The 15,363-nt window shown below is 36.5% G+C and overlaps 1 protein-coding gene across 2 annotated transcripts; it reads left to right on the top strand.

The window, feature by feature from the left end:
- Positions 1 to 43: 43 nt before the first annotated feature.
- Positions 44 to 15,103, top strand: NDUFB5 (NADH:ubiquinone oxidoreductase subunit B5). 2 transcript variants are annotated; one of them, XM_059922039.1, is made up of 6 exons: positions 44 to 205; positions 7,313 to 7,401; positions 8,436 to 8,502; positions 9,294 to 9,355; positions 11,126 to 11,232; positions 14,865 to 15,103. In XM_059922039.1, exons 1-6 carry the CDS (start codon positions 82 to 84, stop codon positions 14,983 to 14,985), a joined length of 570 nt encoding a protein of 189 aa, XP_059778022.1. In that variant the 5' UTR covers positions 44 to 81; the 3' UTR covers positions 14,986 to 15,103. The 2 variants fall into 2 exon arrangements, with proteins under 2 accessions (XP_059778022.1, XP_059778023.1); XM_059922040.1 differs by lacking the exon at positions 11,126 to 11,232.
- Positions 15,104 to 15,363: the final 260 nt, after the last annotated feature.

The following is a 15,363-nucleotide window of genomic DNA, read 5'->3' on the forward strand; positions in this document are numbered from 1 at the left end:
TTTCCGGCTTCGCCCTCGTTGGGAAATTGGCTCTCTCGGCTCCCGTTACATTTGCCCGCTCTTCTCTTGCCCGCAGTAGCCATGGCGGCCATGAGTTTATTGCAGCGGGTTTCGGTCTCTGCAGTGGCCGCTCTGTCTGGCCGTCGCCTTGACGCTAGACTTGTATTCGGGGGCTTCCTCACCCGTGACTTTCCGAAGACTGTCGGTGGGTACTGGCTTTGGTAGAAAGCGCTATCAAGAAACGCGGGAGGAAAGATGGAGGACTCTTCCCGGGTGACCTTGGTGGAATCCGGAGAGAGCTGGGAGAAATTGAGGACTTGGGACTTGAGAGACGGAGCATGGGCTATGTGAGGAGACTGATGATTTTCCTAGAGTAATCAGATCGATCGTGTTTAAGTAATTAATTAGAATTTGTGACACGCTTTGTCATTCACCTATCCTGTTGGTGGTAATTTGCGGATGAAGCTGTTAGAAAGGCAAAGAGCTGGGACCCATGTCTCTCAGGCACCAGATTCTTTGTATGTTCCACCTGCGCTACGTTTTAATCTCACAAGGTGGGAAGTCATGTTGCTGAGGAGCCCGCTGATGCTAAGTAATAATACTGATATATGGACAGGTGGAGAGGCTCAGGGCTAACTCATCTGCTAGGCACAGTGCCTTCATGATACTTCTAGGTGTCCACGAAAATGTTTTAATTTAAATTTCTTTTAAAATCAGAAGGAAAAGGGCTATAATGTTAAAGCATATGTGATGCTGAATCCAGCCTGAATTGTATTCGTTTTCTATCAACGGAAACATAAAATAATTATTTTTAATGTTTTCTTAGAGAGGAAGGGACCTATGAAGAAAAAGTTCCTAGGTCCTAGGAAAGTCACTGCAGTCATGGGAGGATTATTTGGAGCCTCTTGGAGACTGTGGGTTGAACTCTAGGGGAATGAATAATCATAATAGCAAAGCATCAAATGCTTTGTATTCAGTCTGCTTTATTCCCTTTTGGATTCTGCAAAGTGAGTACAGTGTTACCCCATTTTACAGATGAGGAAACTGTGACTCAATTATTACAAAAATAATGCACTACTGTATTAAGTTGAATAATAATAATGGGAGCTAACATTTATTGAGCACATATTATATGCCGGGCACCATTCTAAGATATTAAAGGTATTCATTTAATCCTCTTGATCAAAAATATACTGTAAGCGATTTGTCCTATGCAATACAAGTAGATACAGAGGAAGTGAAATTTAAAGCCCAAAAGATTCTTCTCCAACTTAAAAATATCTTTTTCTGTTTACTGCTCTTCTCCCAATTTAATTTGAATTATGTCACTTCACATGATGAGGCATTATACACTGATGCCATAAGGGACTTGCTGTAAAAATGGAAAGGACCAGTGGCATTGAACAAATTTCCGGCAGGAATCTGAACCTGTTACAAAACTACATGTGCTTACATTCCTTGATAAAATTCCTTTGTAAGCCATTTCTGATTACAAATATCCTCTTCAAATACCCCCTCCCCCCATAGTACTTAATCATGCCTACCTGGAGATAAACTGAGGTAAAATTTCTCCCCTAGATCCCATTTATACACTACTTCCCATTCTTGGAGTTCTGGAAGGATCCTCTCAGGTAATCTACACCCTTTCCACTGGGAGCAGGAAAGGATATGATAGCTATAGTTAGGTTACTGTGTTTCAGCAGTGTACCTGCTTTCAAAGGCATTTTGCATGTGAAACCTAATCTATCACTGTGGAATGAAAGGTTGTAATCTGTTTTACATTATTATGTCTGCCTCTAGGAGAACATAAGATCCAGCAGAGGAGAGAACCTTGTCTGGTTTTGTTGCCTCTGGAGATAGACTGCCTAGGTTTAAATCCTAGCTCCAGAGTTTAGTAACTCTGTGAGCTTGGGTCATCACATCTGGGAAGCTAAGTGGAAGGCACTTAATTGCTCCAAACCTGCATTTCTTCATCGTTAAAAAAGAGGATTTAGAAAGAAAAAAAAGAGGATTTTATTACAAGTATGCTTATTTTCTGTTGACAGGGAAATAAAATAAAACTAATCTCTTTCCCACTGACAAGTATTTATAACCCTGAAATACGTTTCTGCATAATTTTGCATCTTTCTAGAAATGTCATTTTGAATGAACTTGTCTCTTACCGTAAGAACTGTTTTGTTTTGTTTTGTTTTTAAAAAGAGGGTGATAATTTTAACTTACCTCAAAGGTAGTGGTAAAGAGTGAGTGGGAAAAATCTACAGCACTGGGCATTAACTTCTACAGGGCCCTGTGGTCTCACCTTTCTTAAACATCTAGGACTGTCATGTTATCATCAATCACTCTCAGTGAAAACCTTTCTCAGAAAATAAGCAGATAAAAGTATTCTGTTTAATTATTTATTAAATGTCAAACATCAAGGGATTCTAGAAATAAGCTTAAGTTCTCCCCTCAGCTGCAGAGAACTTTTATGTTGAAGGCTGATGTGCATATAATTATGGCTTTAAAACCTGAGAAGAGGATTAAAATGATTTTATAAACAAAGCAGTGTGGACTTAATTCAGACATGGATGATGAGGCATGTTAACTGGATTCTAGGGATAGTTTTAACAGGTGCAATTGATGGAAAAGTAAAGGACATGTTTTCTGATATATCTGAATATGGGGCTCTTGGGATAGGTAGGTGTTGAGAGAGAAGGTTAAAAAAAGAGAAGTTAGGACCTAATTAGGGGAGGGACTGAATACAAAGCCAAAGTATCTTAACGATTTTGTAGGCACCCGAGAGTATTCTGGCGGAAGCGCAGCATCAGTAGTATGTTTTAGGAAGATGCTTCCGAATATTGGATGACTTATCAGGCATGTTGATTACTTAAGCCACTGAGGTGAAGAGGTCTTGGAGAGAAATGGAAAGTTTGAATTTTCGAATCAAGAGGCTTTGACAACTGATGAATGAGGCACAGGAAGATGACTGAGATTTTTAGCCTGGGTAATTGAGTTGGTGGTGCCATTAACTGGGAATAGTCTGAGAATGAGGGAAAGAAAATGACCAATTTTGGGTGTTGTCTTGGAGACACAAAAAAAATCTGGTATTGTCTTATTTGATCCTCACAAGTATCACAGTTGTCCAAAGCGTAACTTTCCTGAAGTTATTTGCATTAAAAAAAATTGGTTAGTGAAACCTTAGTTCCACATAATTACTGAGTAGCTTAATTGAGACATTCCAGGCTGTAGAGAGTGGAGGAAAATGCCTATTTTTGTGGCAGAAGGATTGAGTTCCAGAAATCCTGGCAGTCACCTGGTTGTAAGCAATATTCACTCTAATAATTTTAGATTGTAAGCAGATGGCCCTACTACAACAACAAATCATGAAGGCTCAGAATATTTGAAAAGAGTTTAGTGCTATGAAATATCCTTTAGAACAGTTAATAGTATAACAGTTACCTAACACATTTAATGACATGAATAATTGTTTAACAGTAGGGTGATTATATGTAAAGAAAGCAAGAAGTTCACGTTACTAACTGTTTAATATTGCTAGAATGCAGCCAGCTCAAGCTTTCTTCCATAGTTTTGTTTGTTACACTTTCCACATCTACTAATACTGTCATTTGTAATCAGCTGTCCCTAAAACCCCACATAGAGTTTAATCCTTATGTGTTTCTCTGTGTGTGTGTGTCTGTCTGTCTGTCTGTCTGTCCGTCTGATTGAAAGGGAAAGTTGAGAATATACTGTCTCTTCTGAGAAGATTTACTTTCAGGGACTAAAGAAAGATCCCCTACCAACATTAAATTTACTTAAGAAATGTAAATTCAACAATATTTATGGAGCTCCTACCATGTGGCAGACACTAAAGTGCACTGGAGATACACTACTGAATGATTCAGCTTAGTGCTTATTGTTCTAAAGGAAATAACCAAATGCTATTAAGGAGAATAAGTGGGAGACCAGTTTTGGATAGGGTAGTCAGAGAAGACTTCTTTGAGGAGGTAACATTTGATCTTACCTCTGAAGGATGGGGTGAAGAGCTAGCCATTCAAAGAGCCTGAGGAAAAGCTTCCAAGCAAAGAGGAAGGTAAGTGCAAAGACCTGAAAGCAGGAAAGAGCTCTTGGTGTTGGAAGGAAACCATTGAGATTGATCAGTAGGAAAGGTATGTCTTTTTATTCTAAGAGAGGCCATCTATTCAGATTCTTTGAGGGAAAGGACCTTAGAAATCTTCTAGGCCACCCCGTGTAGTATGCTAATCCTTGTTACATTCCATTAGTGATACTCGAATAACTCCATAATGGGGACTGGGGAGGCAGTCCAGTTTTATTTTCAACCACTAACATTGTTAGAAACTTCTTCCTTGTGTTAAGCTAAAAATTACTCTTTCACACATTGATCCTAGTTCTTCCTTTCAGGTCAACACAGAATAGTGTGAGCCTTTGTCATTGGACAGCCTTCAGCTCTTTAAAGACACTTCTCTGGTCTCTATCCTGACTTCTTTTTTGTAGGCCAGTCAGCTTCAGTTCTTTTAGTTTCAGTAGGTCAATTTCCAGGTTGTTTGCCATCCTGGTTGCTTAACTTGGGACGTGCTCCAGATTGTCCCTCTAAAACACTGTACTCTGGGCTGGACACACTTCTGCAGGTCTAGTAAGACATGGAGGTGGAGGGCTCCTTCTGTTCTGACCCTGTATTTCTGGTACATCAGATTAAGATTGGATTACCTTTGGGATTTTTTGGTAACCACATCCACATGACACCAATGACTTTTTTTTTTTTTTTTTTTTTTTGGCCACGCCACACAGCTTGCGGGATCTCAATTCCCCAACCAGGAATTGAACCTGGGCCATGGCAGTGAAAGCCCAGAATCCTAACCACTAGGCCACCAGGGAACTCCCACCGGTGACTTTTCTTAAGTTTGTGAGCCACTAAACTTCTGGAGTGTTCGAGTAGGACTTTTCATTTACTATACTTAATCCTTTTAGATTCAGCCTTTTGTAAATGTGTAGGAGGACTTTTGGGGGGATCCTATTTCATCATTGGTGTAGTAGCCACTCTTGTAGCAGTAGCTCTGTATCATCAGGAATACCATCTCCACCACACTCAGGCCATTCATAGAAATCGTGAGAGAGCCCTTTGGCAGGTTACTGCATTAAGTAATCAGCACCTTTTGGGTATAATCAATCAACCAATTACCCATTACAGATTTCTTCTAGCTTGCTACTTCTCTCAGTTTATAATGTGCCTTCCTCATACCTCCCCAACTCCACCAACCTGTCTAAAGAGGGGCTTTACTTCTGAGCCTTTTCTTTTCTGACACTGCATCCTGTTTCTTTCCTTTGTTGTCCTTATAGACAACAGATTGTTGTCTATTACAATATAGATTTGTAATTATATTATCTATTTTTTTCTCCCAGCAGAATCTAAATCCCTCTTATACTATAGACCTAGCATAAGACCTGTACATAGTAGGCACTTAAATATTTATTGAATTAATGAGTGGTTTGTACTGTTATCCAGACCATTTTTTTCGTCTAGTCCACAGAAATTTCTATTGTATCTTTCAAATGATTTGCAGAAATACATACTTACCTTGTCAAATTCTCTTGTTATTTTAGAAGTCTTAGTAGATGATTTATACTTAGTAAACTCGTGCCAGCTTCTAATTCTCTTGTGAATTAACCTTCTAAATTCATTGCAAGCTGCTGCAGGTGGTATCAAAATTTAGGACAGTTCCTGCCTTCGAGACACTTATATTTCAGTGGGGGCAGTGAAAGCAAGTTTACACATCAGTAGAATATACAGCAGTTCAGAGGTAGGAGAGCTCTCATCTGGTTGGGAAGCATGTTGGTTTCTTGGAGGATAAGATGTCACCTGGGTCTAAAGAATAGATTTCAGGAGAGGGGAGGTCATTCTTGACATTTAAGCTTGAACAAAGGATACAAATCTTTCTGCCATCTATCATGACTAAGATTCCATTAATGGGAAATTAGTTTTTTATTCAGCAACGACTCATGGGAAATTTCCTTGAATGCGGTTACACAGCAGAAGCACAGTAACCCTCAGTTTCTCAGTAATGTTAGAGCCTTTCCTGCTTTTAGCAGAAAGGGCTTAGAGTGGCCATAGTGATCCTTCCAGACTTCCAAGAAAGGGAAATCGCATAGAAAGCAGATCCAAGAGTGAGAGTTTTGCCTCAGTTTATCTTCAGCAAGGCTTGATTAAATACCGTCTGGGAGAGGATTTGAAGAGAAGGATATTTACAGTAAGAAATGGCTTACGCATTTGCAGCAACATGGATGGACCTAGAGATTATCATACTAAGTGAAGTAAGTCATACAGAGAAACACAAATATTATATATCACTTATATGTGGAATCTAAAATATGATACAAATGAACTTATTTGCAAAAGAGAAACAGACTCATAGACATAGAAAACAAACTTATGGTTACCAAAGGGGAAAGAAAGGGGAGGGGGATAAATTAGGAGTTTGGGATTAGCAGATACAAGCTCTATATATAAAATAAACAACAAGGTCCTACTGTATAGCAAAGGGAACTATATTTAGTATCTTGTAATAAACTATGGTGGAAAAGAATATGAAAAGGAATATATATATGTATAACTGAATCACTTTGCTGTACACCAGAAACGAACACAACATTGTAAATTATACCTCAACTAAAAAAAAAAAAAAAAAAAGAAATGGCTTATAAAGGGATTTTATCAAGATATGTTAGAGTGTTTTCTTTTGAACAAGTTCAAATTCCTGCTAGAGAGATATTGAATAAATATCTTTCCATTTATTTTGCATCAAGTCCCTAATGTATATTGCCTCATCATATGAGGCAATTTAAATTAATTTCTTTTGCAGCATTAGCAAATATTTATTGCAGAGGTAAACAAAGGTACGTAGCCCACCAAGAGTATCTGATCTCCTTGCCTGCTACTGAAACAAATTCAAATAATCATTTAGATATTTCTTCAGTAAATATCAATATCTTGAATATTGATGAATAAAAATGATGACAATATTGATGAATATGTTGAATAAAAATGAGGAGAGCTATAGTTTAAAACAGTACATCCATCTCTGTTTAAAGATATCCTAGTCTTCCCTGCCTTTAGTACTCAAATAAAGAAGTATGTATTTTTTTATCTTAATCATATATATATATGTATATATATATTTTGGCAGAGAAGGGATGCTTTATCTTAATTCATATTAAACATTTATGCATGTACATTTTCTTATAGTCTGACTTTTATCTCAAAATATAACAGTATATCCATATAAACCTTGTATATAACAGGGTTATTTAATATTTCCAGCTCCTGTGCGACACAGTGGAGACCATGGGAAAAGACTGTTTATCATCAAGCCTTCTGGATTCTATGACAGACGTTTTTTGAAATTAATGGTGCGTTAAAACTTGTTGAACTAAACTCTTTACATATAAATAGGAAATTTTTTTCCTATTTAGAAAACATCTTTCATTTTATAAAAGTTTTTTTTTTGTAAATTCATATTCCTTTTCTCAAAAAATATTGAGATTGAGTAGTAAGGTTTGGTTTGTTACTGAATTTATTTTTAAATTAGAGAAACTTTCCTTCTTCAAAAAAAGAATTCATACATATTGGAGGTAAAAATTGAAACATTCCTTTCTTCTCAAGATTATGGGGTTTTGAAATCATCTGTGTTCCCTGACCAAAAGAAAAGTCTATAAATTATAAAACTGAAAATGGATTCATTTGGGGATAATTATTTGTATTACTAATATATTCTTTAAATTAACAAAGAACTCATTGAAGGACTTCTTTAAATATGTAACTCCATTATTTTGGGATATGATTTTTTATTTCTTTGTTGTTTAGGAACATTGATTTCAGAGAGTGAAGCAGGGCATTGACTGTATGTTTGTATCTCAAGACTCTATAAAGAAAAGTAGAGACTTAGAAGGTGGAAGACTGGACTCTGTTCCACTGTTCCTAAAGCTGTGACCCACTGGCTGCCCTCTAGACCTTCCCTTGCCTGTCCATTGTGCTTAATGCCCTTCTCCATCCCCATGGTTGAGCTCCTACTTTTCTTGTGATGACCAACTCAGACTCCAGAAATCACCCTCATCTTCTTACACTTTTATTCTTAATATAAAAATTTCTTTTATGACATTGCTTTAACCAAAAAATGAAAAATCACTTAAATATATATTGCATTATACTTGTACAATTAGTCTTTGCTTTCTTCTTTCATTTTTGACGCTAAATATAGGCATCTAAAAGCTAGAGCAAAAGAAAATTACAGAAATAAATAATTTTATACCGCATCTCCAATTTGGCAAGTTTATTTTATAAGAAATATAAGGAAATCATGTAATGAGGACAGTTTGAGTGTGAGGAAAGGAGTTAGGAAATGGTTATGTGAAAACTTTTTTTTTTTTTTTTTTAATCTTAACAGAGATTCTACATTTTGTTGACTGGGATTCCAGTAGCAATTGGCATAACTCTGGTGAATGTATTCATTGGTAAGTATCTCCCCCACTGACTAAATTAGTAAATTTTTAAAACCTGTGTACATTAATATAAAAAAAGAAATTATGGATATTATAAGGGAAAGTTCTTCAAATAATAAAATAAACATAAGCATGAGAATTTATTTTAAAATAACCAAATCTTAATCTGCAATAGCACACAGTGGTTCGTTTTTAACTTTTTGTTTTCTCCAAAAACCTTTAAGGTCACTGACTCTATAGGCCACATAAAAGGCCTGTCTTCTTCCTCTTTTTCATGTCCCAAAACCAGCTTTGAGAAGTCTGAATAAGGAAAATAGAAAGAGATAGAGGTGGAAGAGAGGCTGAGGGATGGAAGAATTTTTTTATCCATCCTGGAACATATAAAATTATAATCTTCCAAAAAAGAATGGATTTGTGAATGATAGTAAATATTAGGTCTCCTGGGAAATTCTGCTCACAGTACTTCTAACGTCTTGAATCCTAAATATTTTGTCTAGGACGTTTAAGGAAAACCAGAGGAATAGTATGTCTTTTATTATATCTTGTTACACTATATAAAAACAAAATGAGAACCCTCATATAATGCCTATATACAATGCATTACACATAGAAGACATCTAAAAAGTATCTAATGAATGATTTTCCACCAGATTGAAGTGAATTTAAAATATTAGATATCTTCATTGCTGCAAAACAAAAGGTTCTTTAAAACCACAAGAGGTTGGTTTCTTACTTAAATAGTGAAGAATTAACATTGTAAACTCCTGATACTAAAGTTGAATATCACTGTTTTCTCTTATTAGGTGAAGCTGAGTTAGCAGAAATTCCAGAAGGCTATACCCCAGAACACTGGGAATATTTCAAGGTTGGTATAGGTCACTGAAAGTTATTTTCAGTTAGGTGTCTTGTAAATGTACTGGTTAATATCTTAATTTAGCAATTGTGGTATAGTTTTGTATTCAATTTTTTTTTTTTTTTTTTTTTTTTTTTAAAAGGGAGGTGGATTAGGGTCTGGAGGATATTTATTTATTTATTTATTTTATTTTTGGCTGTGTTGGGTCCTCGGTTCGCGCGAGGGCTCTCTCTAGTTGCGGCAAGCGGGGGCCACTCTTCATCGCGGTGCGGGGACCGCTCTTCATCGCGGTGCGCGGGCCTTTCACCATCACGGCCCCTCCCGCTGCGGGGCACAGGCTCCAGACGCGCAGGCTCAGCAGTTGTGGCTCACGGGCCCAGCCGCTCCGCGGCATGTGGGATCCTCCCAGACCAGGGCTCGAACCCGCGTCCCCTGCACCAGCAGGCAGACTCTCAACCACTGCGCCACCAGGGAAGCCCTCAATTTTTTATATCAAGTAAATGATACATTTTGTGCTCACTTTTTATAAGTAACCTTTGGTAATTTTCTGCATTGTTTTATTACCTTAAGCTTTATGATTTTTTAAAGACTGACTCTGCACTGTTTTCTCAACCTAGAGAGTAACATTCAGAATTTATCCTACGTTCTATGCCATAGGGAAAACTGTACTGATACTAATGCTAGCTGTCATTTATTGAACACCCACTGTGTAGCAGGCACTATGATAAGTGTTTTGCAAATATTATCTCATTCCATGTAAATGGTACTATTATTATTTCTGCTTTAGAGATGAGGAAGCTGAGGCTTAAAAGAGGTTAAGTGCTCTGTCTAAGGGATAGGGTCAGTATTTGAACCCAGGAAGTCTTGACTCCAGAGCCTGCACTGTTTTTTTTTTTTTTTTTTTTAATAGTAATCTTTTATTTATTTATTTATTATTATATTTATTTTTGGCTGTGTTGGGTCTTCGTTTCTGTGCGAGGGCTTTCTCTAGTTGTGGCAAGTGGGGGCCCCTCTTCATCGCGATGCGCGGGCCTCTCACCATCGCGGCCTCTCTTGTTGCGGAGCACAGGCTCCAGACGCGCAGGCTCAGTAGTTGTGGCTCACGGGCCTAGTTGCTCCGTGGCATGTGGGATCTTCCCAGACCAGGGCTCGAACCCGTGTCCCCTGCATTAGCAGGCAGATTCTCAACCACTACGCCATCAGGGAAGCCCTGCACTGTTAATTAGTCATTTTACCATACTGTCATGGCTACTAAAACCCAAAATTAATTCTGTTACTTGTCTTTACAAGTGTTGTAGTGAGATGGCCTTGATTACAGTATATCTTATCATGTTTTATCATCTGAATGAATTATATTTTAGAAAAGAAATACTTCATTATTAAATCTTAAGGTAAGCCATATAATTAGTTTATCTTGGCTGACTGGTGGAAAGAACACCATTTTGAGATCACCAGACCCCAGGTTTGGCTCCAAAATCTGCCACTTAAGATACTCATAGTGTAGTGTAATAGGAAAGAGCACAGGTTTTAGAGTGAGACAGACCTGGCCTGAGTCCAGAGGCTGCAACCCAGTAACTATACAACCTTGTGGAATTTGCTCATCTATAAATGAGGACAAAGGTAGTATCTACCGAACAGATTAAAATTATTTAAAAAATATATAAAGTGGTTGATACATAAAAGTGTTATTGATTTACCTGAGATGGTCAATTTAGGAGAATCGTAAACTGGAAAAGCAAAGTACTTTTCAGACACTAATTTTAAACACATTTTCTCTTGTAGCATCCTATATCAAGATGGATTGCCCGAACTTTCTTTGATAGTCCTGAAAAGAATTATGAAAGAACAATGGCTATCCTTCAAATTGAAGCTGAAAAAGCTGAATTACGGTAAAAAAAAAAAAAAAAGGGCAGGGGTTGGAGTGCAGGGAAGAAAATCCTTTCCTACAGTTGCAAACCACAGGAAGAAATTTAATAAAACTATTTCAACACTGTAGGATGCTCTGTGTAAAAGGGTGAAGATGGTGAGAGAGTTAGCCTGTTCAGAGTGGAGATTATGAGTTGGAGACTAGAAGGCTATTAGGAGATAATATCTGTCAGATTAAAAAGAATTCTTTTTTGAAATGTCCTGACTCTTTTAAGTGCAAGGTAGCCCTCTCCCTCCCCTTCCCCCACCCAATTTCCTTTCTTCTTACACCCAGTGTCATCCTTAGAGGTGACTACTATTTAATGGTCTCTTATATTTTATGCATTAAAAATATATTTTTTATATATCATTTACAAAATATATTAACACAAATGGAATCCTGTTACCAACACTGTTCTGTGCCTTGTCTTCCTTTCATGTAAATATACAGTCATTCCTTGGTAACTGAGGAGGATTGGTTCCAGGACCTCCAGTAGATACCAGTCTGAGGATGCTCAAGTCCCTATATAAAATGGCATAGAACAGTTGGCCCCCCGAAGATAGATAGGGCCAACTGTATCTTGATCTTTTGGTAATAGCATATACTCTCTTCTTTTTAATGGCTGCACTGGATAGATGTGCCTTAATTTTTTTAACCGGTGGGGGACCTATTGTTGGTACTTAGGCTCTTTCCAAGTTTTTTGATAATTATACATTGTGCTGTGGTGAATATCCTCATATATTTTTGCATATTTATTCAGTGTATCTGGAATATGAATTCCTAGCAGTGGCACTGATAAACCAAATGTTATGCTTTAAATTTTAGGTAGCTTTTGTCAAACTCTTCTTTAAAAAGTTGTACCAATGGTCTTTTCTGTCACCAATACAGGATAATTCTGTTTCTCCATACCTTTCCCAGTAGAGGAATTTATCAAACCTAAACATTTTTGCTGATAAGACAGTTGAAAAATGTTATCTCATCATTTCAATTTTGTATTTTTTGGCAAAGTTGAATATTTTTTCATATATCTATTGGTTGTTTATATTTCTTTTTCATAAATTGCCCATTTTCTACTAATTTGTGCATTGATTAAAATAACCCCTTTTGTTTTTGTTGCAGATATGTTTTCCTAGCTTGTCATTTGTCTTCTGACAGTGTAGAATTTTTTTTGCAACTTAGTGTTTTTATGTTTCAGATAACAAAAATGCAGTAGTAGCTAATATGTTTTTGAACACTTACTATGTACTGATGCTTTAATTGCTTTTAATATATTTACTCATTTAATGATTATCAAGCTTGTCAGTTTTTTTCTTTAGCTTCTGGAATTTTGTGTCATATATAGGTCTCTGATAATAATAAAATAAGTAAATATACAAGTCCAAAATTATTTTTGAATGTTCACTCATATTTTCTTTTTCTACTTTTAAATATGATCTTTTCTGAGATTTATTTTGGCGTTTGGAGTGAGGTTTACATACAATCAAAGGTACCCATTAAGTTCAGTGGGTTTTGACAAAATATGTAACTGTAACCACCACTATCAAGGTCATTTTGATCGTCTAGTGAGTCTCTTTCCTGTCCCTTCAGTCAATCCCCATCCCTTACTCTTGGCCCCAGGCTACCATTGATCTGCTTTCCATTCATTCTGCTTTAATTTTGTAGTTTACAAAAATTGCTATGATATTGAAAACTATTTAAATGATTAAATGAACATATGATTGGCTTGTTTTATAGATATGTAATTACATGTATATGTAGTTACCATATAGAACTGTCATTAAGTATTTAAGAGCATGGAATAGCATTATGCCTCATACTTAGTTAGCTTTGGACATTTTTGAACTTCAGACATATACCTTTGATAAAACATCAGATTCCAAAATTTCTTAGACATATAGCGATCCCAAACAATTTCAAAACAAAACAAAGTAAAAATAAAAACAAAAACAGGGGACTTCTCTGGTGGTCCAGTGGGTCGGACTCCACGCTACCAATGCAGGGGGCCTGGGTTCGGTCCCTAGTCGGGGAACTAGATCCCGCATGCATGCCACAACTGAGAGTCTGCATGCGGCAACTAAAAAGATCTCACACACAGCAATGAAGATCCCGTTTGCTGCAACTAAGACCTGGAGCAGCCAAAATGAATAAATAAATAAATATTTTTAAAAAAACTAAAACAGGACCCTGACTTTTACTCCTAAAAGAAAGATGCCAGTGTGAGAATGGAATGGGGAGTACCTACAGATTTTTAAAAATATATGTTTAGGTATTTGGAATACTGAAGCTTAAAGGAAAGGTATAAAATAGAAAGGGACTGTCTTACGTAATTGATTCCCCCAGAGATAATTTATTTTTGGTCCTCCAGAATTTTTAATACTCTGTACATGTGTACATATACATAGCACAAATGATTTTGTATGCTTTTTAATGAAATGGGAAGATGCCACACAGACTCATTTTATACCTTGCTTTTTCAACCTAATGATATATCTGTCCTCTCCTTCCATATTACTATATATAGATTTCCCTCATTCTTTTTAACAGGTGCATAGGTTGTCCGTTATATGGGTGAACAATAATCTATTTAACCAGTCCCCTGTGATGAATATTTTAATTACTTGCATTTTGGATAATTGCATTATAAAGAGTAGAAAAGAAAAAGGATGATATTTAATCCTAAAAAAAAATAAATGTATTCTCTTATATACACTATCACAAAGGTGTATTATCTGTCATACATAGGGTTGGTAAGCTGGTTAAGGTTAATAAAGTGAATAATTTAACTGTGACAGATTTCCAGTCATACAAAAAGTTAGTATGTAGTCTATAAAAATGGAAAGTAAAAGGCTTGATAGAGAAGGGATTGTTCCAGGAATGTGTGGTAGTTTTGTGCAAAGGCTTGGCTGTGGAAGAAGGAAAGTATCTTTCTAGAATAGAGATTATTCAGTTTGTGAAGAAGGATGAGGACAAATAAGTAGATCTTAGAGTCGGAGAATGTTTTTCTTAACCCTGGTTTTTCTTTTTTCTTTTCTTTACAAATATTGATTGTCCAGTGTTGACCAGGCTCAGTGTGATGCTGGTGGCTGGTGAATAAGATACCATCTCTGCTCTCAAGAGGTTTTCTGTCCTAATGGTGATGGGCAGCCAGTATAGACAGGGGATGTGAGCTCCTCCAGGAAGGCTTGTTCCCTTTTAATTTCTAGCACTTGGCACAGTATGTGGTCATAATAGTGGGTGTTCTGTAAATGACTCTCCTTTAAACATTTAAAAGGCAAGAAGACAGGAAATGCATTATCACTATTCAAGTGAAAGTGATCTGTCCAGACAAAGAATAGGGACAGGAGGAGAGAATTGATTATCAATTCAAGTGACGCTTGGGTGATTAAAAACAATATTCATTGGCTAACTACATAAGCAAGATAATAAAAGCCAAAATAAGTCCCAAATTTTGCTTATAGGTACATATCAGATATATGCATACACATGGATCTGTGGAGGGACATTATATTTTACATAAAAGCAAGACTCTCAAGTGGTTGTTCTTTATGGAGATAATTCATTAACTTTATAATTGGAAATGCTGTAGTCACAATATCACCATTCTGTTTGTTACAGGTTAAAGGAGCTGGAAGTACGAAGTTTAATGCGTGTAAGAGGCGATGGTCCCTGGTATCAGTATCTGACCATTGATAAGACACTTATTGATCATTCTCCAAAAGCAACTCCTGACAACTAATCTTTTATTTCTCTAAATACAAAGTATATTCTCTTTAGGCAAAACTAAATTACTAGATATATTCTGTATTTTTTCTGTGTGATGAATAAAATATCCTGTTCATTGCTCTATTTCTCAACATTGGTTCAGATTAAGGCATTTTTGTGTGTGATTTCATTTTTTTTTCCAGCTTTATTGAGGAGTCATTCACAAGGTTGTAAGATATTTAAAGTGTACGTCATGATGATTTGATACACATATATATTGTGAAAGGCAGATTAAGGCTTTTGGTTTGGGGCTTTCAGCTTCCTCTTTTAAGAACGTTTAAGTATAATAAAAAAAAAAACTCAAAGAAATAGGAATTTGTGAACTCCTAAAGGTGTAGCTTTGAAAGATTAA

The sequence above is a fragment of the Balaenoptera ricei genome, chromosome 4 (genome assembly GCF_028023285.1).
Source record: "Balaenoptera ricei isolate mBalRic1 chromosome 4, mBalRic1.hap2, whole genome shotgun sequence".
In the NCBI taxonomy this organism is placed as follows: Eukaryota; Metazoa; Chordata; class Mammalia; order Artiodactyla; family Balaenopteridae; genus Balaenoptera; species Balaenoptera ricei.